This window comes from Barbus barbus (genome assembly GCF_936440315.1).
Source record: "Barbus barbus genome assembly, chromosome: 10".
NCBI classification, from domain to species: domain Eukaryota; kingdom Metazoa; phylum Chordata; class Actinopteri; order Cypriniformes; family Cyprinidae; genus Barbus; species Barbus barbus.
Window position 1 is genome coordinate 30,979,425 of NC_136738.1, and position 25,509 is coordinate 31,004,933.

Genomic DNA, 25,509 nt, shown 5'->3' on the forward strand with positions numbered 1-25,509 from the left:
ATGCATTATTTTTTTAGCCTTCTGAAGAACCTGATGATGCCAAACGCCATTTTTGTGCATGTCATATCCGGACTTGTCACACAAGTTTAATCTACAGATTGGGGAATGAGAATTTAAATATAGTACACAAGTACTATGGACCTCTAATGGATTTTTAAAAAAATTAAAAATCTCCCATGCATGCTAGAAATTGTATAACCTTTTATCTTTTTTAACATTCTCTTTTTGAATTATTAATTCTTTTTTTAATTAGATTGTATTTCTGCTTTCATGTTAACATTTTAGTTTTTTGACAGTTTGTTTTCAGCGAGACTCTTTTATAATACAACAAAATGTCAAATAAACACTTTAACTCCATGTAGGCCTAGTTACACTAGGTATTAACCTGACTCCCTCTTTGTCAATGAAGTAGCATTTTAGAAATGGATAAAGGCAGATATGGGACAAACCTGAAACCTGGATACTTGTATTATGAACAAACAAGACCACCAGACCCTCCTTTCATTTCATGGCACCTGAATATAAATGACTCTTCTCACTTTTATCTGTGAACACTATATGTTTTCACTCCCTATGTGTCATTTAAATTGAATTCCTCTACAGATATGGAAAGAAAAGCGGCTTTTTTATCTCTAGTCTAATAAGATCTGTCTGCTTTTCAACCACATACTGTCTGTTGAGCTTGGACTTGTTCCATAACCAATTAGAGACATGTTGATTCTTAACACCAATCATGGTTTGGAATATTTATTGGACTGAAGATGTGTCTGCTCGAGTTTACATTTGCAGTAACTGCAGGCATATGTCCGGTACACTAGAGCAGCAGTGCATTTGTAATCATGTTGATGGGAGAAAAGGGACCGTTTGTAGGTGCTCATGGGAGATTGTACCATTGTGGTTGTTTTTGCATGTGACTGTTTCATCAGAACTAATTTCTGCAGATCAAGCTCCTATTCTTCTGGGATTTGAATCTATTGCAGAGTGTAAATGAAAACCGTCTTCATGAGTTTCTGAGCTTCGCTCTTTATTGGCAACACGAAATCATTGCAATAAAGACATTTAAATCAAAGTCACACAGGATGCTGTAACATTTGACCTTCAAGATTATCCTAAGCCTTGACTCCATAAGATATTTAAAAATAAATATATTTTAATATTTTCATGTATAATATTTTAATTATATATGGGTTTTATGTTTGAAAATGTTAATACTACTAATTTATTGTTTATTGTATGTATTATTATTATTATTATTATTTATGATATTATATGAAAATTGCACTAAATTATAAAAATAAGGTAAATAATTAAAAACATTGTATCTGTTTCAGAACTTATTTATCTGTTTACATAAGCCTTGACTCAAACAGATGATTTGACTTGTTGATTTTAGTCTGTTACATTTGAGCCAAATATGTATTTATTTAAATATACTTCATAAATATTTTAATATGAAGTATTTTAATGATTTCATGTGATCAATTTGATTAATATTAATTTATTATTTGTTTATTTAAATTCAATTTATGCATATTTTACTATATATGTAATATTTGATTATATATCAGAATGAGGTGCAAAATTGTTAAATGATTATAAAAATACATTTAAAAAATTGCTAATTATCTCTGTTCTAGAACTTATTTATCTACAGAAGTCTTGACTCCAAAAAAAAAAATCATTTTAGTCTACATCTGATTTTAGTCTACATTTGAGCCTATCCATATGCAAGTTAGTCTTTATAGTTTAACTTTTCATTTTAGTAATCTAATAGTAAATGTTGAAACGAACAAAACTTCTAAAAGCATTTATTAATCTTGGTTAAAGGCAGGGTAAGCAATTTCTGGAAGCCAGTGTTGATATTTGAAATCACCAAAACAAACACGCCCCTACCCCAAAAGGGTCTCGCCCCTATTTTGATAGCTCCGCCCCACATATATGTAGCCTGCGCAACCCAGGCAACATTTAGTTCTGTGAAACACAAGCTGCTTTTCCACCGAAATTACCTGGAAAAATATGTCCCACTTTTCAGCTGGAAAGCTGATCTGATATTTACACGGGTCCTACTTCTTGCCTTATCGTTCCGCAGACACTTTCCTCTCTTGTTTTTATCCGCCATCTCTATCTTTCTGATGCTCGGCTGTTCGCTGAACGCTCTCTCCTCCACATCATGAGTAGAAACGCCCTTTACTGCTGATTGGCTTCAAGTTTTTGGTAATTGGCCCCGACTCAGTTTTCTAAAACGTTTTTGAAAAATCGCTTGCCCTTTGCTCGTTAACTAATGAAACCGTAATGTAAAGTGTTGCAGTTATTGGTTGAATTTCATGACGTAGTATTTTACCAGATTATCTGTCTCTTAGGGCCACCCTTAGGTTAATTCAGAAGTCATTTTTATTTAGCATTCATATTTGGTCCTATTTTTCATAAAGCCTTACTCGACATGCTTGGCCTCCACAATTCAATAGAAGTATTGATGTAAACGTGACCATTCTCTTGCTGAATCAAGAGCTTTTCAGTATCGCTCTGTTCTCTCCGTTTCTCTCTCCTTCCATGAGATTCACTCCAGTACTCACAATAACTCATTTCAACAGTCGTCCACACAAAACACTCATCCATTTTTCATCCGAGTCCGTGGATGAGAGCCAAGGCAGAAAATTCCTTCAGATTCGCTCTATGCGTACCTCATTCTCAAACTACTGAATGAAGTAAATGAGTTTTAATTGAATTGAGATTATAATTTTAGAGTTTTGTCAGTGAAAGAAAAGAGAAGGGGTGACTGAATATGTTTATGCATTTTTTTTTATTTAGTTTATTACATAACCTATTATATATTCATGTAAATATTACATTTTTATGTTTGAATTCTATATTTTATATGATTGAAAATGTTGTTGTTGTTTTATTATTATTATTATTATTATTATTATTATTATTATTATTATTTCTTTATTTTTTTATGTATTGGTTTATATTACCAATATTATTTATATTAATATTGTTATATTTTATTATATATGAAAATGTTTAACAATTATGAGTCTGCAAAATTGGATTAAATATAATGAAAAAATTTAAAATAAGTGATAATTAAATGCCTGTTAATTCTATTATGGTTATTATTATAATGCCGTTTTGCACATCCCTATTTATTTATTTTTTACATTTTGAATCATACTTTATTGAAATGGCTGATTGGTTGAAATGATGCTTCATGACATAAATGGTGAGAAATATATATATGTCAAATGTTATCGTTCTGTGAACAATTGAAACCAAAATGCTGGAAGTGTTTTTTTTAAAAATGGAGAAATCTTTGACCCGATCACAATTTGAATAAAAGTTTTATTTCTCGTGCTAAGAGCTGCACACTGCAAAGTTGTCAAATATGGTATTGAATCCAAAAATGTAATGACTGACAAAAGAAATGATACCCTATGTCAGCACTCTTGGAGTGTAAATGCAAACTAATATACCTACCACTTTTTCTATGAAATGTGTTGTTCAAAGAACTTGCTTCATTGTTGCAACACTTAGTAGGAAGATTGCGCTTTTATATATATTTTTTTATTTTAAAATTAATATTTACTTATTTCGTATTTTTTACTTTTCTTTTTCACAGAAGTTATCTTCACTTTTCTCTTTCTGGGTGAATAATATATGAAAACGACTCTTGCACCACAACATCAACAGAAGAAAAAAAAAAATAGATGTCACATATGTCACAGAAGAGAGTTGTATGGCATAACCACCATGCATTTAAATGTTACAAATTTTTTTTTTCTTGGTAATTTTCATAATTCTTAAAGGTGACTTCTCTTAGGAAATTAGGTTAAAGATATTAAGATAAATTAAAAGTAATACAACAAATATTAAGCGAAAATACGTAGAAATGCATTAATGGTCCTAAAAATACGTCCAAACCAATAGACCTGCCACTTTTCATATTATGTGTTCCTTTGTCCTCCTCCAGAATTTTTTTATTTGTTGTTGCAACAACTTTTATTTTGTTTCTATGTGCCTTTTAAGTTTTATACTTTTTAAAAATCTAAAAAAAAAAAGGATACAAAGGTTTATTTTGAAAATTTTTAGCTCGATCACTCACTCACTCACTCACTCACTCACTCACTCACTCTCTCACTATCTCTCACTCACTCTCACATACATATACATATTATTGAATGCGATTTAGAGATGGGCAGGGAAGATGCTGTGGTTCTGCACCTTTCCTCCTTTTCGTTTTGAACTCTGTTTTCCTGTCTGTGATTGCCTGTCATTTATATTCCACCTGTTTGCATGCAAATCACTCCTGCTGCACAGGAAGTTGCTTTTTGTTGTTTTCATGAAATGCTCCTGTTGACTATTTGCTATTGTGATTGAAGTTTAAATTATGCAAGTTACGCATTCGGAAGACTTTGCTTTGTTAACATTGTCAGAGAGGGAAAACGCATCTTTACAATATTGAGGAACAAATTTAGACAAACATTTCCAATCATTTCTTTACTGTTTTCTGTACATCTAATCATGGGCCGTAGCTTGAAATTAGTTTTTTCAATGGTTTATTATGTTCTAAACGTTTTCAGGTAGTTAAACGGTGTAAAAACAAAAACGAAGCGCCGCCGATGATCTGAAAACGGCAACAAACAAGTTTAGCAATCTAAATGAAAGTGTCACTCAGTGCGTGTTCTTTCATGAGATCTGGACTATATTGTGATCGCTGAATAAATGCACTTACTCAACCGCTGTTTAGAGAAATAGGGTAATAGAGAAATAGGCTATTGCAATTTGGAATGAGTGGAATTACTAGGAATTTCACTTATGTTTTTTGTTTGTTTTAGCTGTTTTCGTAATGTAGACAGAGATTGTATAAGTCTTTGGTATTAAATTATAATGTATAAAAAAAAAAAAAAAAAAAAAATATATATATATATATATATATATACACACACACACACACACACACACACACACATACATTAGATTCAACTTTATTGTCATTTATGCAGAGTACAAGTACAGAGCTAATGAAAAAAATGCAGTTAGCATCTAACCAGAAGTGCAAGAATATAGTGTTTTATATACATATAAGTGCAGAGTAAGTGAAGATATGATTTACAGAATATACAGTGGAATTGCTATATACAGTATTGAGCAGAGTATATACAGAATATAAATAGGAATGCAATGTAGGGATTGTATGTACATTATGAACAGAGCAATGTAGATTATATAGATTACAGATTATATATACACATTATGAACAGCAGAAACGTGAGAACAGTGGTAATAAATAAATACAGCTGGATGAGTGTGCAAAGTATTGATAGAACAATGTATTCTATGCAAAATAACAGTAGTGCAATATTTTATAGAAATAGTTTACTGTGCTTTGTACAGTAACAACTTTAGACAGTTTATAGTGTAATAACTTTAACAATGTGCAGTCTGTGCAAAATATGAGTAGTGCAAAATATGAGTAGTGCAAATACATGTGTAAAGTACTGTGACCAGTGCAGTAATAAGCAGGTGCAGGTTAGATTGGTGGTGTGGCGTCTACATGCATACATGCACGCACACACACACACACACACACACACACACACACACACACACACACACACACACACACATACACACACCATGTAGCCTATGTGTCCACAGTCTATTGATTTGTGCGTACTGGTGAAACTGCAATACCTAAAATGCAAAATTAAATTTCTCAAATGACAAGTCATTACAATTATAATTTTGAGCAAAAAAGTTATCAGTTACACCTTTATTTCGATAGTCCACTTTAGACATTCTACTAACTAAAAGTAACTTTGCATCTACATGACAACTAGATATAAACTAATTCTCATTAATTTGCAATTACATGTCTATTAACTCTCAGTAGGGTAGGTTTAGGGTTCGTAGAATAAGTTGACGTACTTTCAAAGTTTCTCATACTCAGTATGTTATGTTGTGGACCCATCAAAATAAAGTGTTATAAAGAAGATATTAAGCAGACAGTCTACTAATACTCTAATGACTGCTAGTTGACATGTAGTTGCAAACTTACTGTTAGTACAATATCTAAAGTGGACTATCAAAATAGTGTTGCCGTTTAACCATTATACAGAATGACGAACATTATACATTTGACTAAGACTAAATTAAACATGGCTGCCAAAATTAATACTGTACGGTTAATTAATAATTTTATTGCTAAAATGTCAAGTTTTCATTGTCTAAAACTAGACTAAGAGAACCTGAAGTATTTTAAAGTTATGAATGAATGTTCATTTCAGTTCTACTAATAACGTTAATTGGATATTGGCTCAAAGTTGTTATTAAAGTCTAATGTATTTTTGTTTAATGTTTCTACTGGCTAAAACTAGACTGAAATGTTGAGACTTTGACTAAAACTAAATAGGATAAGGTTGACTAAATATGATGAACTAACAAGGACATTTTAACACGGTACTAAGACTAAAATTGAAATAGCTGACAAAATTAACACTATTACACACTTTCCTAAAATTATCTGTCTTTCTTTCTTTTGTCTTTCTTTCCAGCTGTGTTTTCAAAAGACATTCAGAAATTTAATGAAACTTCTTAAAGCAGCCTTGTACTTCATTGATCAGTTGCCTATTTAAGACTTTCGTGGGCTTCAGTCCTCAATTTGACACAAATGCCTGTAATTTAGACTAATTATTCTAATGATCTTTAGGAAAAGCCTGTAATCTCACAAAAGACATGCTAATATTCAGCGCATAGTGATTTCCCATCCATTGAATTCAGCAGAGGCCGAGTTGAGATGAATTCTCCATTTTCTTTCTTTTTGATTAAAAATAAATTGGATGTTTGCGCTGGTGTTTCATGACCCTAATTTGGATCTTCATATTGGCTTATTAGACACACATGATGGTGTGATGTCACCAGAGGCAGAAAAGCAGCCGCAGGAGTGATTTGAGCCGGCTGTAAACAAGTGTTTGTGCAATCAGGTGTAATAACCCTGGAGTAATTGTCTCACAAGTGTTAGCTGCAATTTTCTCTTTCTTATGAAAACGTCTCTAGGTCATGTTTCATCTCAACATCAACAGAGAAAATATGAAGAAAATGAGTTCCATGACAATTAGGCATGTTTTAAAGTCTTATACCCATATCTAAATGTATCTTGACAATTATTATATACTCTATGTATATGTATATGTATATGTATATGTGTATATATATGTATGTGTATATATATGTATGTGTATATATATATATGTATATATGTATATATGTATATATGTGTGTATGTGTGTGTGTATATATATATATATATATATATATATATATATACATACACATACATATACACACACACACACACACACACGTCCTTTTCAAAAAATTAGCATATTGTGATAGTTCATTATTTTCTGTAATGTACTGATAAACATTACACTTTCATATATTTTAGATTCATTACAACACAACTGAAGTAGTTCAAGCCTTTTATTGTTTTAATATTGATGATTTTGGCATACAGCTCATGAAAACCCAAAATTCCTATCTCAAAAAATTAGCATATCATGAAAAGGTTCTCTAAACGAGCTATTAACCTAATCATCTGAATCAACTAATTAACTCTAAACACCTGCAAAAGATTCCTGAGGCTTTTAAAAACTCCCAGCCTGGTTCATTACTCAAAACCGCAATCATGGGTAAGACTGCCGACCTGACTGCTGTCCAGAAGGCCATCATTGACACCCTCAAGCAAGAGGGTAAGACACAGAAAGAAATTTCTGAACGAATAGGCTGTTCCCAGAGTGCTGTATCAAGGCACCTCAGTGGGAAGTCTGTGGGAAGGAAAAAGTGTGGCAGAAAACGCAGCACAACGAGAAGAGGTGACCGGACCCTGAGGAAGATTGTGGAGAAGGACCGATTCCAGACCTTGGGGGACCTGCGGAAGCAGTGGACTGAGTCTGGAGTAGAAACATCCAGAGCCACCGTGTACAGGCGTGTGCAGGAAATGGGCTACAGGTGCCGCATTCCCCAGGTCAAGCCACTTTTGAACCAGAAACAGCGGCAGAAGCGCCTGACCTGGGCTACAGAGAAGCAGCACTGGACTGTTGCTCAGTGGTCCAAAGTACTTTTTTCGGATGAAAGCAAATTTTGCATGTCATTCGGAAATCAAGGCGCCAGAGTCTGGAGGAAGACTGGGGAGAGGGAAATGCCAAAATGCCTGAAGTCCAGTGTCAAGTACCCACAGTCAGTGATGCTGGTGTTGGTCCACTGTTTTATCAAGGGCAGGGTCAATGCAGCTAGCTATCAGGAGATTTTGGAGCACTTCATGCTTCCATCTGCTGAAAAGCTTTATGGAGATGAAGATTTCATTTTTCAGCACGACCTGGCACCTGCTCACAGTGCCAAAACCACTGGTAAATGGTTTACTGACCATGGTATTACTGTGCTCAATTGGCCTGCCAACTCTCCTGACCTGAACCCCATAGAGAATCTGTGGGATATTGTGAAGAGAAAGTTGAGAGACGCAAGACCCAACACTCTGGATGAGCTTAAGGCCGCTATCGAAGCATCCTGGGTCTCCATAACACCTCAGCAGTGCCACAGGCTGATTGCCTCCATGCCACGCCGCATTGAAGCAGTCATTTCTGCAAAAGGATTCCCGACCAAGTATTGAGTGCATAACTGAACATAATTATTTGAAGGTTGACTTTTTTGTTTTAAAAACACTTTTCTTTTATTGGTCGGATGAAATATGCTAATTTTTTGAGATAGGAATTTTGGGTTTTCATGAGCTGTATGCCAAAATCATCAATATTAAAACAATAAAAGGCTTGAACTACTTCAGTTGTGTTGTAATGAATCTAAAATATATGAACGTCTAATGTTTATCAGTACATTACAGAAAATAATGAACTATCACAATATGCTAATTTTTTGAAAAGGACGTATGTGTGTGTGTGTATATATAGACAGACACAGACACACATATATATATATATATATATATATATATATATATATATATATATATATATATATATATATATATATATATATATATATATATATATATATATATATATATATATATATATATATATATATATATATATATATACACACACACACACACACATTCAAAGAAAATAAATGCAAAATAAAATTATAAATACTTAAATGCATGTTAATTCTATTATTATGCAATTTTACACATTCTAACATTTATTTTTACATTGAATCATACTTTACTGAAATGATGCTTCATGACATAAATGGTTAGAAATACAGTATATTTAAGAATGTCAAATGGCCGTCATTTTAGCTAAATTTTTTTATGTACAAAATATTGCTTATTCTTTTTACATTGTCATGTTTTTATTTTAATTTATTTCATTTTATCTTCTTTGTCTTATTATTTTTTTTAATTTAATTTTTTTTATTCTTTCCTCGTTTGAATTCCATTTCTGTGTGATGTCAGACATTTGGAGCTCACTGTAATTATTCTTTAGATGAGCCAGATATGTACTTGTCAGATGTTATAATTCTTTCACCCATCTGCAAAATGTCTTTCACTGATTGTAGGTTTGAACCGGTCTTATACCAACATTAGGAGTGTGTTCTCAGAGTTCCCCTAAATTTCCTGCTCTTTGTGAAATGCGAGCGATAATAAATGGAATGAAAGGAAACGTTGTGCAGCGTCAGTGCATTTAGACTGAGTAATATCACTTTAGAGCAGAGAGCTGATATCGAGGAGAGAGACTGGAGTCAGGAGGAGCTAATGTAATGAAACCTCAGTGTCACAGCTGGGACACATCCCTTTAACCTGTTCTTTTCTTCGTAAATGAAACCAATTTTGAGTAAGAACTTTATGATTCTCAACCATATTTGTCATTGTCCAGAATTGTTTTCATGTCTGAAGTGAAGTGGTCTGTGTCATTACTGTGACTAGGGGAGCAGTAATTCTGATCTTGCAAAATTATCTTTTATAAAAACATAGTTCAAACAAAAAATTCTGATTGGTCATGCCATGTTCATTGTTTTTACGTTTATTAATTTAGCAGATGCTTCTATCCAAAGTGACTTACAAATGAGGAATACACAAGCGATTCATCCTAAAGAGGCAGCAACATGAGAAGTGCTAATAATACTAAATGCATTTATTTTAAAGTCAATATCAGAAGGATGTTTAAAGAATTGTTCTATTAATAATAATTTAATCATAATCATATTATATTGTTGTTGATATTATTGTTTATGGTCATAAATTAAATACAAATTGTGTATCATTTTTTTATTATTATTTATTATTATTATTATTATTATTATTATTATTATTATTATTCTAGTAGTAATTTATTATTATTATTATTATTATTATTATTAATAATATTTTGTTTATGCTTTTATTATTTATAGCCATTATAATGCTAAAAATGTATTTATTTTAAATGTTTAAATTGTTCTATTAATAATAATAATAATAATCTTAATCATAATCATATTATATTGTTAATATTATTTAGTCACACATTAATAATAATAATTAACACTTTATTATGCCTAAAAACACTACACATTTATAACTTAATTATAACTATTATAATTATGAATAATATTCATATCATTATCATCATTGTTTATTATTATTATTATTATTATTATTATTATTATCTTAGTCATTAATCACAAAACAATTATAATAATTTTTTACAATTACTCAGTCAATAATAATAATAACAACAATAATAATAATAATAATAAATTATTTTGTTGTTTATGCTTATAAATATACATATTTATAAATATTAATAATTAACTATTTTAATTATTAATCCTATTAATATAATCATCATCATTTTACTACTACTATGTTGTTGGTAATATTTTTTTAAATCAAAAATATATCACTATTTTATATTTATTATCTTAAATTATTTAATAAGAAAAAGAATAACTTATTATTATTATTATTATTATTATTTATAAATGTATAATTGTTGTTGTTTAATCCATTGTAGTAGTAATAGAAAATAATAATAGTAATAAATGCAAGCCCTGCAGTCTCAGATGATCTGTGTCTGTTTTTGATTAGATATCTCCAGGCTTTCTTGTGAATTGTAGTGGTTTAGCTTTATGGCTGGGTTGGTTCTCTGAACACAGTGTGTAATTTGGTCTCTTTACTTCCTGTTTTCCTCAGGCTTGATGTAAAAGCCAGCAGTAAGTGTCAGAGACGTGTGATCGTAAAGACCGCGGCCTGACCCCGGCTATCAGAGTTGCTGCTCTTCTTTATTCCGTCTTCTCTCATCTGTCTGTGACTCGACAGAGCTGTGCTTTGATCCTGCAGCGAGATGTGATAAGAATAGAGAAAAGCCTCTTTTAACTTCTTTGTTGTTGTGTCTCTTTACAGGTTCAGGGTGTTTCTGATCCTTTGTGTCAGAGATGATCATGCTGGGTTGTTTTGTGATGGATGTGTGTATGTGATGCTCATGGGAAGACTGTTTGTCAGAAAACTGAAATCATAATATTCATAAATATAAAAAAAAAAATTGGGTAACCCTTTACAGTAAGGTTCCATTAGTTAACATTGGTTAATGCATTAACTAACATTAACTAGCAATGAGCAATAAATTCATTACAGTATGTAACTGTTAAATTTTGTATTAAAATTTAACTGAGATTAATAAATGCTTTAGCAGTATTTTCCATGTTAGTTAATGTTAACTAATGTAACTAATGTTAACTGACAGAACTTTATTGTAAAGTGTTACTTAAAATTGTAATTCTAACATTTTATGGTAATTGAATGGTTATTAATAATAATAATAATGATGATGATTTTTATCATAATTTTCTCGATTGATTCTTGTTAGATTCTCATTACTGTGTGTGTGTGTGTGTGTTACGGTCGGTGGTTGTAGTAATCGGCGCCCACACACAAGGATAACAAGAAGGTAAATTTAATAGCATCAACGCACGTAAGACCATTTACAACTTAAGAACCGACAAACACAGAGGGAGAACTGAGGACTTATAAAGGGAGTGGAACAAACGAGGAAACAAGGTAATTAATAGAACACAGGTGATGAATATAACTAATTAACAAAACTAGGTCATGAACTAAAACAGGAAGAACCAAATAAGGAAAAAAGGAAACTAAACAAACAGTTCCGTTACAGATATCGCCCCCCTCCCGGAAGGTGCGTCCCGCACCGTAACAGTAACATCGGGGAGGGGGGGTGGGCGTCCTGGAGGCTGGAGCAGGACCAGGATGGGACAGGGAAGCCTCCAGGACGGATCAGGAGCCTTGGGAGGCCATGGCAGGACTGGAGATTCGGGAGGCCATGGCGGATCAGGAGCCTTGGGAGGCCATGGCAGGACTGGAGATTCGGGAGACCATGGCGGATCCGGAGCCTTGGGAGGCCATGGCAGGCCTGGAGATTCGGGAGGCCATGGTGGATCTGGAGCCTTGGGCGGTCTTGGCGGATCGGGATCCTCGGACGGCCATGGTGGATCGGGGTCCTCGGGAGGCCTTGGCGGATCGGGGTCCTCGGGCGGCCTTGGCGGATCGGGGTCCTCGGGCGGCCTTGGCGGATCGGGGTCCTTGGGCGGCCTTGGCGGATCGGGGTGCTCCGTGGCCTTGGCCCTTGGCCTGGCCACACAGACTGAGACTATATGGCCCCCCCCCAAAATTTCTTTGGGAAAGTTCCCCTCTGGGGGCCACATTGGAGGAGAGGGTTCTTGAGGGCGCTCTGGAGGAACGGACTCTTGGGGGCGCTCTGGAGGGGCGGACTCCTGGGGGCGCTCTGGAGGAGCGGGCACTAGAGGGCGCTCTGGAGGAGCGGGCACTTGAGGGCGCTCTGGAGGAGCGGGCACTTGAGGGCGCTCTGGAGGAGCGGGCACTTGAGGGCGCACGGGAGGCGCGGAGCTGGATAGAACCAGCGGAGACGAAGGAGCGCTGGACGGGACCAGCGTAGATGCAGGAGGGCGCTCTTGCAGCGCGGACTCCTGAGGGCGCTCTTGCAGCGCAGACACTTGAGGGCGCTCTTGCAGCGCAGACACTTGAGGGCGCTCTTGCAGCGCAGACACTTGAGGGCGCTCTTGCAGCGCAGACACTTGAGGGCGCACGGGAGGCGCGAAGCTGGATAGAACCAGCGGAGACGAAGGAGAGCTGGACGGGACCAGCGGAGACGCAGGAGGGCGCTCTTGCAGCGCGGACTCTTGAGGGCGCTCTTGCAGCGCGGACACTTGAGGGCGCTCTTGCAGCGCAGATTCAAAGGGGCGCTCTTGTAGCGCGGACATTAGAGGGCGCTCTGGAGGCGCGGGGCTGGACGGGACCAGCGGGAACTCAGGTGGGCTGGACGGGACCAGCGGGAACTCAGGTGGGCTGGACGGGACCAGCGGGAACTCAGGTGGGCTGGACGGGACCAGCGGGAACTCAGGTGGGCTGGACGGGACCAGCGGGAACTCAGGTGGGCTGGACGGGACCAGCGGGAACTCAGGTGGGCTGGACGGGACCAGCGGGAACTCAGGTGGGCTGGACGGGACCAGCGGGAACTCAGGTGGGCTGGACGGGACCAGCGGGAACTCAGGTGGGCTGGACGGGACCAGCGGGAACTCAGGACGGCTGGACGGGACCAGCGGGAACTCAGGACGGCTGGACGGGACCAGCGGGAACTCAGGACGGCTGGACGGGACCAGCGGGAACTCAGGACGGCTGGACGGGACCAGCGGGAACTCAGGACGGCTGGACGGGACCAGCGGGAACTCAGGTGGGCACTTGCGAGGTGCCGGAATTGGTGGGCTCAGACGAGGAGCAGGCACAGGAAGGCACTGGCGAGGAGCTGGCACTGGAGGGCGCCGGCGAGGAGCAGGTACTGGATGGCACTGGCGAGGAGCAGGCACTGGATGGCACTGGCGAGGAGCAGGCACTGGATGGCACTGGCGAGGATCAGGCACTGGAGGGAATGTCATGCCCTCGAACTCAATTAAAATCCCCACTGGTACCTGAACTTCTTCCCTCGGCGGCTCGGGGTGATCCGTCATAGGCGGCGGAATCCTTCTCGTCGTGGACGGCGCAACGTTCATCGCCCCTTGCGGCGGAATCCTCCTCGCCGCGGGCGGAACATTCATCGCCGTGTACGGCGGGATCCTCTTCGTCGCCGACGGCGCAACGTTCATCGCCCCTTGCGGCGGAATCCTCCTCGCCGCGGGCGGAACATTCCTCGCCGTCTCAGGCGGAGCGAATTTCACTTGGGCGGTGGGCAAGGGCGTGCGGCGAATGGCGACCCGTTCTCCCCAAAACGGGTGGCCTGGGTAAGCCGCGACAGGCAGCCCGACATCCCACGCAGCACGGGCAGGGGCGAGCCGCGAACGGCGGCGTGAACCCCCGCTAACGACGGGCACAAGCTCCAGCATCCTGATCTCGTCTTTCAGTATGCGGTCGGTTCTTCTGTTACGGTCGGTGGTTGTAGTAATCGGCGCCCACACACAAGGATAACAAGAAGGTAAATTTAATAGCATCAACGCACGTAAGACCATTTACAACTTAAGAACCGACAAACACAGAGGGAGAACTGAGGACTTATAAAGGGAGTGGAACAAACGAGGAAACAAGGTAATTAATAGAACACAGGTGATGAATATAACTAATTAACAAAACTAGGTCATGAACTAAAACAGGAAGAACCAAATAAGGAAAAAAGGAAACTAAACAAACAGTTCCGTTACAGTGTGTGTGTGAGAAATATTTTTTCTTAAATATATTAAATTCATATAAAATGTAAAAAAAAAAAAAAATTAGGGATGCACGATATTTAATTTTTGCAGATATTTTTCAACTCATTTTGGCCGATAGGTGATGCCGATACCGATATATTTACTGTTGTTTGGAAACAAGTCTCTCCTGTGCAGAAGTTATAAACAAATTATTTTTAATTTTGGTTAGTTTTTAACAAGAACTTATTTGTTAGAATTAAATAAAGTTATTTTATAATGACAGTACATTGAAGATTTGAAAATAACTATAAATAAACTATATATTAATCCCTGCATTTTTTTTTTTATTTTTTTTTTCCCACAAAGATGCAGTGGTAACCTTCACATTTTATTGAAAGTTTTAACATTTCTAAATGGTCTAAAGCAAACAATTTGAGCGCATTTGTTTAAAAATAACATATTACACATTAATTAATATCAGTATATATAAAATTATTTAATTTAAGTCATGTTTGAGGTTTTTTTTTTTCATGTAAGCTATAGATTCTAACCTTTAAATCAAAACATACTCATGATTTTATGGCATCAATTACTCCTTTTTATTTAATCAGAAACAGTGTAAATATTATTTGTGTATTTTGCTTTCATTTTTTTAGAAGTAGTCCAACAGCGCCCCCTACGGAAATAAAACTCCTTATCGAGCGGGCATTAGGACATGGGGGAGGTGGCTGCCGCTGCACGTGCTATTACGGTTTACTCTAACATACACTGAACTCGTCATTCTGTACGTGCATTCTCAATTTAAATGCAGCGATCCAAAACGGTCAATCTAATCATAAATCAGGCAAGACATTGCTTCAAGAACGAGCCACACTGCTGACGTGATCTAATCGCTAGCACACCCTGAGCACATGTGAGTTAATGTATTCCTCTTATCGGCAAGACATATCGGCATTTTTTTTTCATATCGGGCCAATGCCGATATTTACATGTTTAAAGCCATTTTGGCCGATTCCGATAATATCGTGCATCCATAAAAATGTTAACTTTTTTTTTTTTTTTTTTTTTTTTTTTTTTTTTTTTTTTTTTTTTTAATTTAACGAATCACCAATAATATATGGGTTTATTAAAATTAATTGTCATGGAAATACTGTCACAATGCAAAAAAAAAAAAAAAAAAAAAAAAAAATTGGCTTTGTGCATGAAACAAAAATAGATTTTCTTTCTTTTGTTTTTGGGGTGACACATGGACGTGTCTTTGTCTTTTTTTGTAAGTTCACTCAGTGGCATTTCAGTGATCAGTGACATTTTGAGCCATGCAACATTTTCACATCGACTCTTGTTAACAAACACAAGCAGCCGGTCACTCAAGCCACACATTTGCTCTGGATGTTTTCTCTTCCATCACTTTGACTTTATTATGTGGTGTTCTTCACTAGCAGCGTGTGCTTCATCAACTGTGTCAATATCTGCTGCACTCCATGTCAGATTAATTCAGCAGTTCCTGCTCATTAAAGCTGTCGTCAATTTAAACAAACAGGATATCTCTCCGTTGTTCATTTGCAGTCAAGCCACCCTTTTGTTTGTAGTCTAATCTCGTTATTGTTAGAAATTCACTTATTTTAATGACTGATACGGATTTTTGCATATTCATATTCTCATTTTAGTTTTGTTTTAAATGCATCTTAGAATACAAAGATGTAACATGCATTACAAGTAAAAATGGAGTAATCATGCCAAAAAATAAATAGTTAATTTACCTGTGCAATGTGAACCTGTTGAAAATATTAAATATAATTTTTGCATATTTATGCACATGTTAGTATCTATATTGTGTCTGCAAAGACATCTAAAAACTGAGTAATTATGCAAAAAAAGTTAATTTACCCATGCACACCAAAAAAGTAGCTAATTAAAAATGGAAACATCATTATCTCTGTTTGTGCTTATTGAAAAACGATTTCTTATCAGTTAGTGAAATGTGAACACCACTTGTGCTCTTATTCACGGTGTTCAGTTTTCTTGCGAATAAAGGATGAGATGTAAATTGTAAGATTTCACTAAGGAAGAAAAAGCATTATGGAAAATAAGTTTTAAATATGCATGCAAATTTTATTAGATTGTTTGTTTAAATGGAGTCTCTTTTATTTGCTTGTGTCAGCGCCGCCCACAGAAGCTCCGTATCACTTTTCTTTTGCGGTCCGTGAAAAATCACAAATTATTTAGCTTGTCAGTCTGTGTGATTTGCTGTAATGCAGATGCACCCTAAGCGATAATGATGCTGACATTTACATTCTGTGCACCACTACAAGAATTAAACACTTACTGTGAGTTTGTTTTCTCAGTATTGAGAAAACAATTAATAACAGAATTTTAATTTTGGGGTGAACTAACCCTTTAAGTCATTTTAAAGGCTGTTGTTGGCTTAGGTCTGTTTTTATAACCACAAAAAAAATATTAACTTACTACTTTGTAAACTATTTGAAGTAACAAAACCATGGATAATTTGTGGTTACCATGGCTACCATGGTTTTATTCGTAGTAAAACCATGGCTAATTTTCATAAGGGAACATGGAAACTCAGAGAATTTTAGATGCGTTGTTGGTGGTTAAAATATTTTCTCAGGATTATGAATGTAGCCTACCTGAAAATGATGCACGGGCTTCATATTTTTTTTTATTTTTTGTCGGCGCCATATTGCTGATGTCTTTTTCATGGGTATAGTTGTCCATAAATTGATCATTTGCATTCCGCCACAAATATGAGGTGCGATCACTTGCGGAGGCAGGAATGACGTGTCACGTGTGCTTAGCCTTTATATTAAGTTTATATTAAGCTTAGTGCTTTTATTATACTGTGTGTATGTATAATATATATATATGTGTGTGTGTATATCACACACACATGTATGTGTATGTACATGTTTATATTTTTAGATATGTATATGTTAACTTGAATATTAATATAGAACAAAAGTTTTTTTTTTTTTGAGCAACTGGGTTGGCGCCCACCCCCGGGAGTTGGTGCCCTACGCAAACTGCATACTCTGTGTATAGGGAGCGGCGGTACTGATTGTTTCTCATGTTGTTTGTCAGATATGGAGTCAGCGGAGAGGCTAGTTTCCCCGACCTCCAGCCAGACCTCCATAAGAGCTGCAGCAAACCCAGAAACCTCACCGACAACAGCACACGGTAAGAGCAAGAGCGGTAAGAAACACACAGCCATATCAAACACACAATCACCCAATCCAGTCCATCAGATTAAAAGTGACAGAAATACTTTGCTATTCTACAGTGAAATGTACTCGTAGTAGTAGTGATAATAATAATAATAATAATAATAATAATAATAATAATAATTAATAGTAATTCTAATACTTAGTAATTATAATAAAAAAGTACAACTTTTGTAAGAAATGTAGTAGTTTTTGTTGTTGTGCAGCATTGTTTGCCAAAAAAAGGTTAAACATTCACTTGATTACATTTTAAAATAGTGTTAGTTTTACACTAGTTTAGGTTATCACCACTAATAAATTTGTATTAAATCATAAATCCAGAAAAGTCAAAACAGAAAAAAATGAATTCAATAAGACTTCAAAATAAAAAAAATTATATAGATATATTCAATTGATATACATGCATTTTGATTGTTAAAATGTAATTAAACCATTTAAAAATGGAATCAATTAAAATTTAAAACCGCAAACATGGAATTTTAAAACAACTTAAAGATTTCACGTGAAAGTATATACATTTCATTTAATTAAACGTACTGTTTGATTGCCAAAATTTAATTTAACTTAAAATGGACTCCAGAAAAAAAGAAAAAAATTGGGCAAAAAATGACACTTCATAGGGCCATAGAATATCATTTTTGTTAAACTGTTAATAAATTGTTGCTAAATTGTGTACGTTTCATGATTTCAGTTATTTAGACATGCTGTTTCACAACATTTTAGTTTAACCATTAAAACCAAATAAAAAAAATTAATGGAAAAAAATTAATTTGGTGAAACAACAGATTTTAAGAAAAAATGAAGCGGATTCATATGAAGAGCTACTTTATTAATGAACACCAACTTGAGGCCTCTTGCTCTCGTTTAGCCTGCATGAAATGATCCAGTCAGAGACAAGTTTGTCCTTTTTCTAAACTCATTTTATGCTGCCGGGTGAATGTCTGCTGTTGATGTAGACGCTGTCAGATTAGCCTGACCACAAAATATGCAAATTTATAAATTGTGATTTGTGCATGGTTTTTTTTTTTTTTTTTTTTTTTTGTACCGTCTCCTCGCCTCTTTGTTCTCTCTCATGATAAGAAATGCCAAGAGAGAAACCGTCGGTTTGTTCCATGCAATTACTAGAGCTTTTCTCTCTCACTGATGAATAATGTATTTGAATTGCTCTTTTTACACAAAAACAATCATACACACAGATATTTTGCCTCGGATAACCTGCTTTGACCAGAGTAATGAATTCAAAGCAAAAGTCAGGTGTGGGTGTCATTTTTACGGTGGTAAATTTCACTCATATTACAGATTTTTTAGTTCATATTGTTAAAGTTTATATTTCTCTCAGTTCATATTTAATATGAAAATTGCAAGAGAACTTTTTTTTTTTTTTTCACGTTTTTTTCTTAAATTAAGAGCATGGTCTATATATACATTTATATATTATATATATATTAACATTAACATATATATTAATTTATTTGATATATACATATACATTGTTTTTTACAAAAAAAAAATATTAATGTGATTTTTGTTTAATTTATAATATTTAATTTATATCTGCAATATAACAGTTTTTCTTTTCTTTCTTTTTTACTTCTTTCCTCTTGGCCGGCAGTTTTGATTATTCTGCCGCTTGGAGTGCATTAATATTTAAAGGCTATTTGCAGATGTCATTGCCTCGTGCAGTGCAGATGAGGGGGGACAGCGGGAGGGGATGGAGACCAGGCTTCGGACGTTGCTTCCAGCCATTTGTTTTCGCCGTCTTGTCCTTTATCGACGGCCGGGCCTCAAAGGAGCTGACGCTAAATATGCAGCTCATTAGAATGAGATTCAAAGCAAAGATGGGTCTCTTTTTTTGCCTGTAAACGGCCATCACAGCAGCTCGGGGAACGAGGGTTTTTTTTGTCTCTTTTGAAGGGGATTTTTCCTGTGTCTAGCTTTTGTCCTCTTACTCTATTCTTTGCAAATCCCTCAGGAGTTTTAGCAGTAAATGACTTCAGGAAAAAGAAAAGCCTTCAGCCCACTTGAGCAACCAAGAAAAAGGGGAATTCAGTGGTTTAGTAAACGTATGAATGTAGTGAAATTTTTTTTAGTAAATATATGGGATTTAATGTATGCATGTGGTTTATAGAAACTGTCACTGTATTTCAGTAATGCACATTGATTGACAATGTTATGGATTATATCTTGAAAACAAACCCTCAAACCAGCATTACTGTGCATTTCATACAAATTATGCATGTAGTAGTGTTTTGCCATTTAATGAAAGTAAAGCCATAACTGATATGGGTTGGTGCGATTTGTCAAACTGCAAATTCTGAAAATTAATAATAATAATAAAAAATGCTGTGTTTCAAAGTAATGTGCAGCTCTGTGTTCATTTACATGTGAAGAGCAGAATATTACTAAAAGGAATATTCCTTTTTTTATATTTTAATTGATTGACTAATTAGAATATTAAATATAATAACTCTACAGATATTTTTATATTTTAGTAATAATAATAATTATAATAATGGGTTTTATTTTTATTAAAATACGTAACATAATATAAAATAATAAATTGTTATTATAAAATTATTATTATATAGCCATATTGAGATATAATCACAATTTTGGCCAAGTTATGGGGACCTACAAGCAATCACAGCAAATCTAGAATGTTTAGATCGCATTTATTTATTGCTTTATGTATCGGACTGTTACACGTGCATGAGCGATATTTTATGAATTCTCTCTCAGGTCATTTGTTCCAAATGGTTGGCAATCAGGGTTTGGGCATTTCTTCAGTTTCCGGTGCCTTTCCCATGATCACTCACCCAGTCTTCAGTCTGCACTCCTCTTCTCCTGTCCGCTCTGAATTCGGAGGTCTGGGAACTCTGGGATTGTCGGCCGCTCTGGTTGCGCGCTCTCAGATCGGAGCTTTACCAGGTATGTTGAGCAGAAGTTGTCATTAGCTTCAGGTGTTTCTTCAGAGGTACAGTCCATACACCATATTTACAGTGTTTAAATCTTATGAAACCTGTCAGAAGCGTGTCTGTGTAACAAAATAGCTTGAAATGGTGAAGAATTGCACAAATGTTTTGATCATTTTCTGCATTATTTTTCCTGAACATTAAGCACATTTTACCCCCAAATTCTTATAATGCTAAATAATAAAACAATAAATAATTTGAATTACAATAAAGTGACATTAACATTTAAATTTTGAAATATTCATTCATGGAAGTTTGTTGTGTATCTTGATTTAAGTTAAATAACAAATGTTTATTGTACAAGTATAATTTATATGCATATAAAAATAGAATTATGCATTTATTCATGCATATAAAAATATAACATTAAAAAATTATATTTATTATATCTATATAATTTCATGTTAATATTTATAATTTAAAAATCTAATATTTGTAATTTAAATTATAATTGTACATTTTGAATTTGAATTATATTATTAAACGCATCCTGTTGGACTAATTTTTAGATTATTGCCAGATATATATATATATATATATATATATGAGAATATTGGCAGAATAATCTCCGCAGTGAAACATCTGGATCCGTTAAAGTAAAGAAAATGCTGGGAAAACATAAAATATCACAATGTTCTTTATTTCTTTATTTGTTTTTTAGGAGGGGGGTTGAAATGTGACCTGGACATGTTTTTGTGGGCACATAGGCAGCATGTTTCACCTTTATAGTGCTTTCCATCAGTCCGGCGGACCACGCTGAGGCTGTGACATTTATAAAGACCTGAATGCTTCGGGTCAGAGCTCTGCTTTAACCTCCTGCAGCGTCTTCAGCCCCTCACAGACTTACACACTTCATGACACACAATGATTCTTTTCTGAACAAGATTGTTGCTGTAAAAGAGATGGGGATTGCGCAAATCTCAGCCCTCGTCCTGAAGGACAATCAGACACTGAAACTGTCAAATCAATCTAAAGTAATGCTTTTGAGGTTGTTTCTTGTATTCATATGATGTAGGACATGCTTTACTATTTACTGTTTACAGAACTGAGTGTTTTCAGCCGGATCTGTAAGCCATGTGTGCGCAGGCTATTGGAGAATTGGAGTGTGTGATGTCTGTTTTAGATTTACCATCTTTACCGTGTTTATAATGAGGGAATGAAACAAGAGTGGATGGAGCAAAGCGCCGCTCATAGGAGATCTGAGGAGCTGGTGTGAAAGCAGACGCCTGTAATCACAAGATGGATTTTCCTCTAGCTCTGGATCATTTAGCATCACTCACTGACTGTTTGTATAGATTTGTTTGCTCGCTGAGGATTTATGAGCTAGTTTGGTTGTGGTTATGGCACAGTTGAGGATAAATTAGAGGTTTTTGTGCTGTGTACGGACACTTCAAGCAAGTGTAGCTGATTTTGATGTCCTGTGTTTTTGATAAGGAGAGGGCAATATGCAGAAACAGTAAATATCCTTTAAAATACATTTTTAGCATAGCTCTCTATATAAAGTTGTGTATGTGTTATATCTAATTTTAATCACATACATGCAGTACACTCACAAAGACACGTATACATAGTTTTGGGTGTAATGCATTACAGGTAACTCGAGTTATGTAATCAAATGACTTTTTAATTTACAAGAAAATATCCGAGTTACTTGTCCTGATGTTGAGGGAAATCAGGAGTAAATGCAGAGGTGTTGTGTGCGCTGTGAACATGTCACTGTAGTTCTAGACTAAATTTCAACATGCATTTACTCCTCACTTGCACAAAAACAGATCAAATAATAATAAAAACACTGAAATGCAAACTCGGAATGATACAAATGTAATTTATGCATTTAATCCCATTTTATTAAACATTGTCTTTACTGCTGAGATTTGCTGATCCAGTTCAACCATACTAATAAACAAAGAACTTTAGATAAAACATTTGTTTTTTATTGCTGAAGAGTGTTGATCTTTCGTCTCCTGCGTCTTATTCTTCATGCAATCCAGAATAGCAGCATAGCTGAAAGGTTTGTTTGAGCTGTGCCCTCTACTGTACAGATGTGAATTTACATTTCTTTCAACCTGGTGCTTATTCATTTCACTTTTGGTGTGCAAGGGCTTCTTTTACGTTTGCCAGAAATAGAGCCCAGCCCAGATGAGAAAAAGTTACGCAAAAGTAATTTAACTCATTACTTTCCATAAAAAGTAACAAAGTGACGTAATATTGTAATGCATTACTTTTAAATGTAACTTTGTCCAACACTGTACATAGCAAATCTCAACTGCTTAATAATTTGGAGTCATTCGGCACCTAAGAAAAGTTTTTAATGAACTTCAGCTGTAGCAACCGATAAAACGAGAAAAGGAAAGTTTGTCAAGACTTGATTTGACTTGAAAGTTAAAGTCAGAAATCTGAAGATTATTTGAGACTTCATCCAGTTTGAGACTTTTGAAGAATGAGACTCTCATCCAAGGAAATCTTAAAGGGATAGCTCACCCAAAAATGAAAATTGTCATTTACTTTACCCTAAAGTTGTTCCAAACCTCTGAGTTCCTTTTTTCTGCTGAACACAAATAATGAAAATAATGTTGGTAACCAAACACTTGACGGTAGCCATTGACTTTAATTGTATATTCATAACTGTTTGGCAGCATACATTCTTCAAAATATCTTCTTTGTTCTCAAAAGAAACTCATACAGATTTGTAATGAGATGAGGGTGAGTAAACAGTGGCACAATTTTTATTTCTGGGTGAACTATCCCTTTAAACTTGATCCGTTTCCACAGATTGGTGGCGTTTTGCAGATGCTCAGGGTCAAGGGTCGACGGCCTTTTTCCCTCATCTTCTGGGTCTGCCAGCATTATTCAGCGCACCAGCCCTGAACCAAGAGCAAACCCTCCTTCAGTCTCCTGCAGCCAGACGCGCTCCGGTGAAAGGTGCTACATTACGTCTCATATGCTCCGTGTATTTTTATTCCTAAAGATAGTGAGCTGTTTACACAGACACCATATTCAGACATTTGTGTTCCAAACATGAAGACTGATCCATAGTAATAAGCGATAAAGTAATTTGCAAAAAAGTATAGCATTTGACCCAAATACTGATGAAACACTGCTTTTATCCTTTTAAAATATCAATCGTAAATATACTCAAGTTTCTATGAAAATAATGTAAAAACTGATTTAACAAATATGTTATTAATGTCAGGAAAATGACTTATTCCACTAAAATACAGCAGAACGCTACTCTTTTATTCAGACATATTCTGGTGTGGGGAAAACCAGCCTCTGAATCATTTAGTACTTCAAATAAAATCAATGAAGTCATTATGCATTCATTTTCCTGAAAATTAAGCACACATTACTTTGTGAAAATTTACCCCCAAATTATTGTTACTGCAATGCAAAAAAAAAAAAGATATAATTCTTATTCCTATAAAGTGACGCACACAAATAACATTTAAATTCTTGTTGTGCTACCTTTTTAATGTATTTATTGATAAGAAATAAAAAAGTGAATTGTATAATTTTAAATATGTATATTAACATAAAATTATGTACTGTATATATTAACATTTTTAACATTGATAATAAACATTTAATAACTAAGCATCAATAATAATTGAGGAGCTAGATTGAGCATATCCACAAAAATAAGCAGCACAACTGTTTTCAACATTGTTTCTTGAGCAGCAAATCAGCATATTAGTGTGACACTGAAGACTGGAGTAATGATGCTTAAAATTCAGCTTTGCATCACAGGAGCAAATTACATTTTACAATATATTCACATAGAAAACAATTTTAAATTGCAATAATATTTCACAATAGTACTGATTTTACTGTGTTTTTGATCACATAAATGCATCAGAGACTTCATTAAAAACATTTGTGAACTTGTCAATTTCTACTTATTATATTCATATGATATAAATATATAGTAATATGTATATATTACATTTCACAGTATATGACGAGTGCGTCTGTGTTCAGATATTTACTGTGAAACAGTGTCTAGCCTCAGGACTGGTACAGCCTGCTGATGTTTACAGTGTTTACCTCACACTTTCACTTCGATATGTTCATAAACACATTTGAGATTTTATTTGATCCATTACATATAAATGGCATCTATTTACACCTCTACTGTACTCGTGATGAAAACAATCCTCACTGATTTCACAGGCATCTCACATTCACTGTTTTTAGATGATTTGGAAAATGATCCTAAAGTTTAAAACCTAGTGAGTTTCCTTGCTGTCTACTTGTTTTGTAAACATTTGCTCATTCATTTTCAGTTTATTCACGTTTACAGATTCATGCTGTAACTAAAGATGTATTTGTTTCATACTTGATGTTTTCTGAAGCAGGGCTGAATGGCTCCATCAATGGAAAGGCGAAATCAAGCTCACCCTCTCCGGTCCTCATCCTTCCAGATCAGACCAAGAGCCTGAAAACCAGCCCCAAACCAGCTCTAAACCAGCTAGAGGAGAAACCTAGACACACAACAAAAGACGAGGTAAAGACTCTTGCTCTTATAAATTTCATTAAACAAGACATTTGGTCATTATTTACTCACTCATGTCGTTATAATAAACCCGCATGTT

At 35.4% G+C, this 25,509-nt stretch overlaps 1 protein-coding gene across 1 annotated transcript in view; it reads left to right on the plus strand.

Annotated features, from left to right (window-relative positions):
* Positions 1-25,509, plus strand: part of baz2bb (bromodomain adjacent to zinc finger domain, 2Bb) — an 87,690-nt gene that overhangs the window by 25,199 nt on the left and 36,982 nt on the right. Inside the window, exons 3-6 of the mRNA XM_079426580.1 lie at positions 17,806-17,901; positions 20,685-20,873; positions 23,690-23,839; positions 25,273-25,421. Of these exons, the coding sequence (XP_079282706.1) occupies positions 17,808-17,901; positions 20,685-20,873; positions 23,690-23,839; positions 25,273-25,421 (582 nt within the window). The 5' untranslated portion in view covers positions 17,806-17,807. The remainder of the gene's footprint in view (positions 1-17,805; positions 17,902-20,684; positions 20,874-23,689; positions 23,840-25,272; positions 25,422-25,509) is intronic.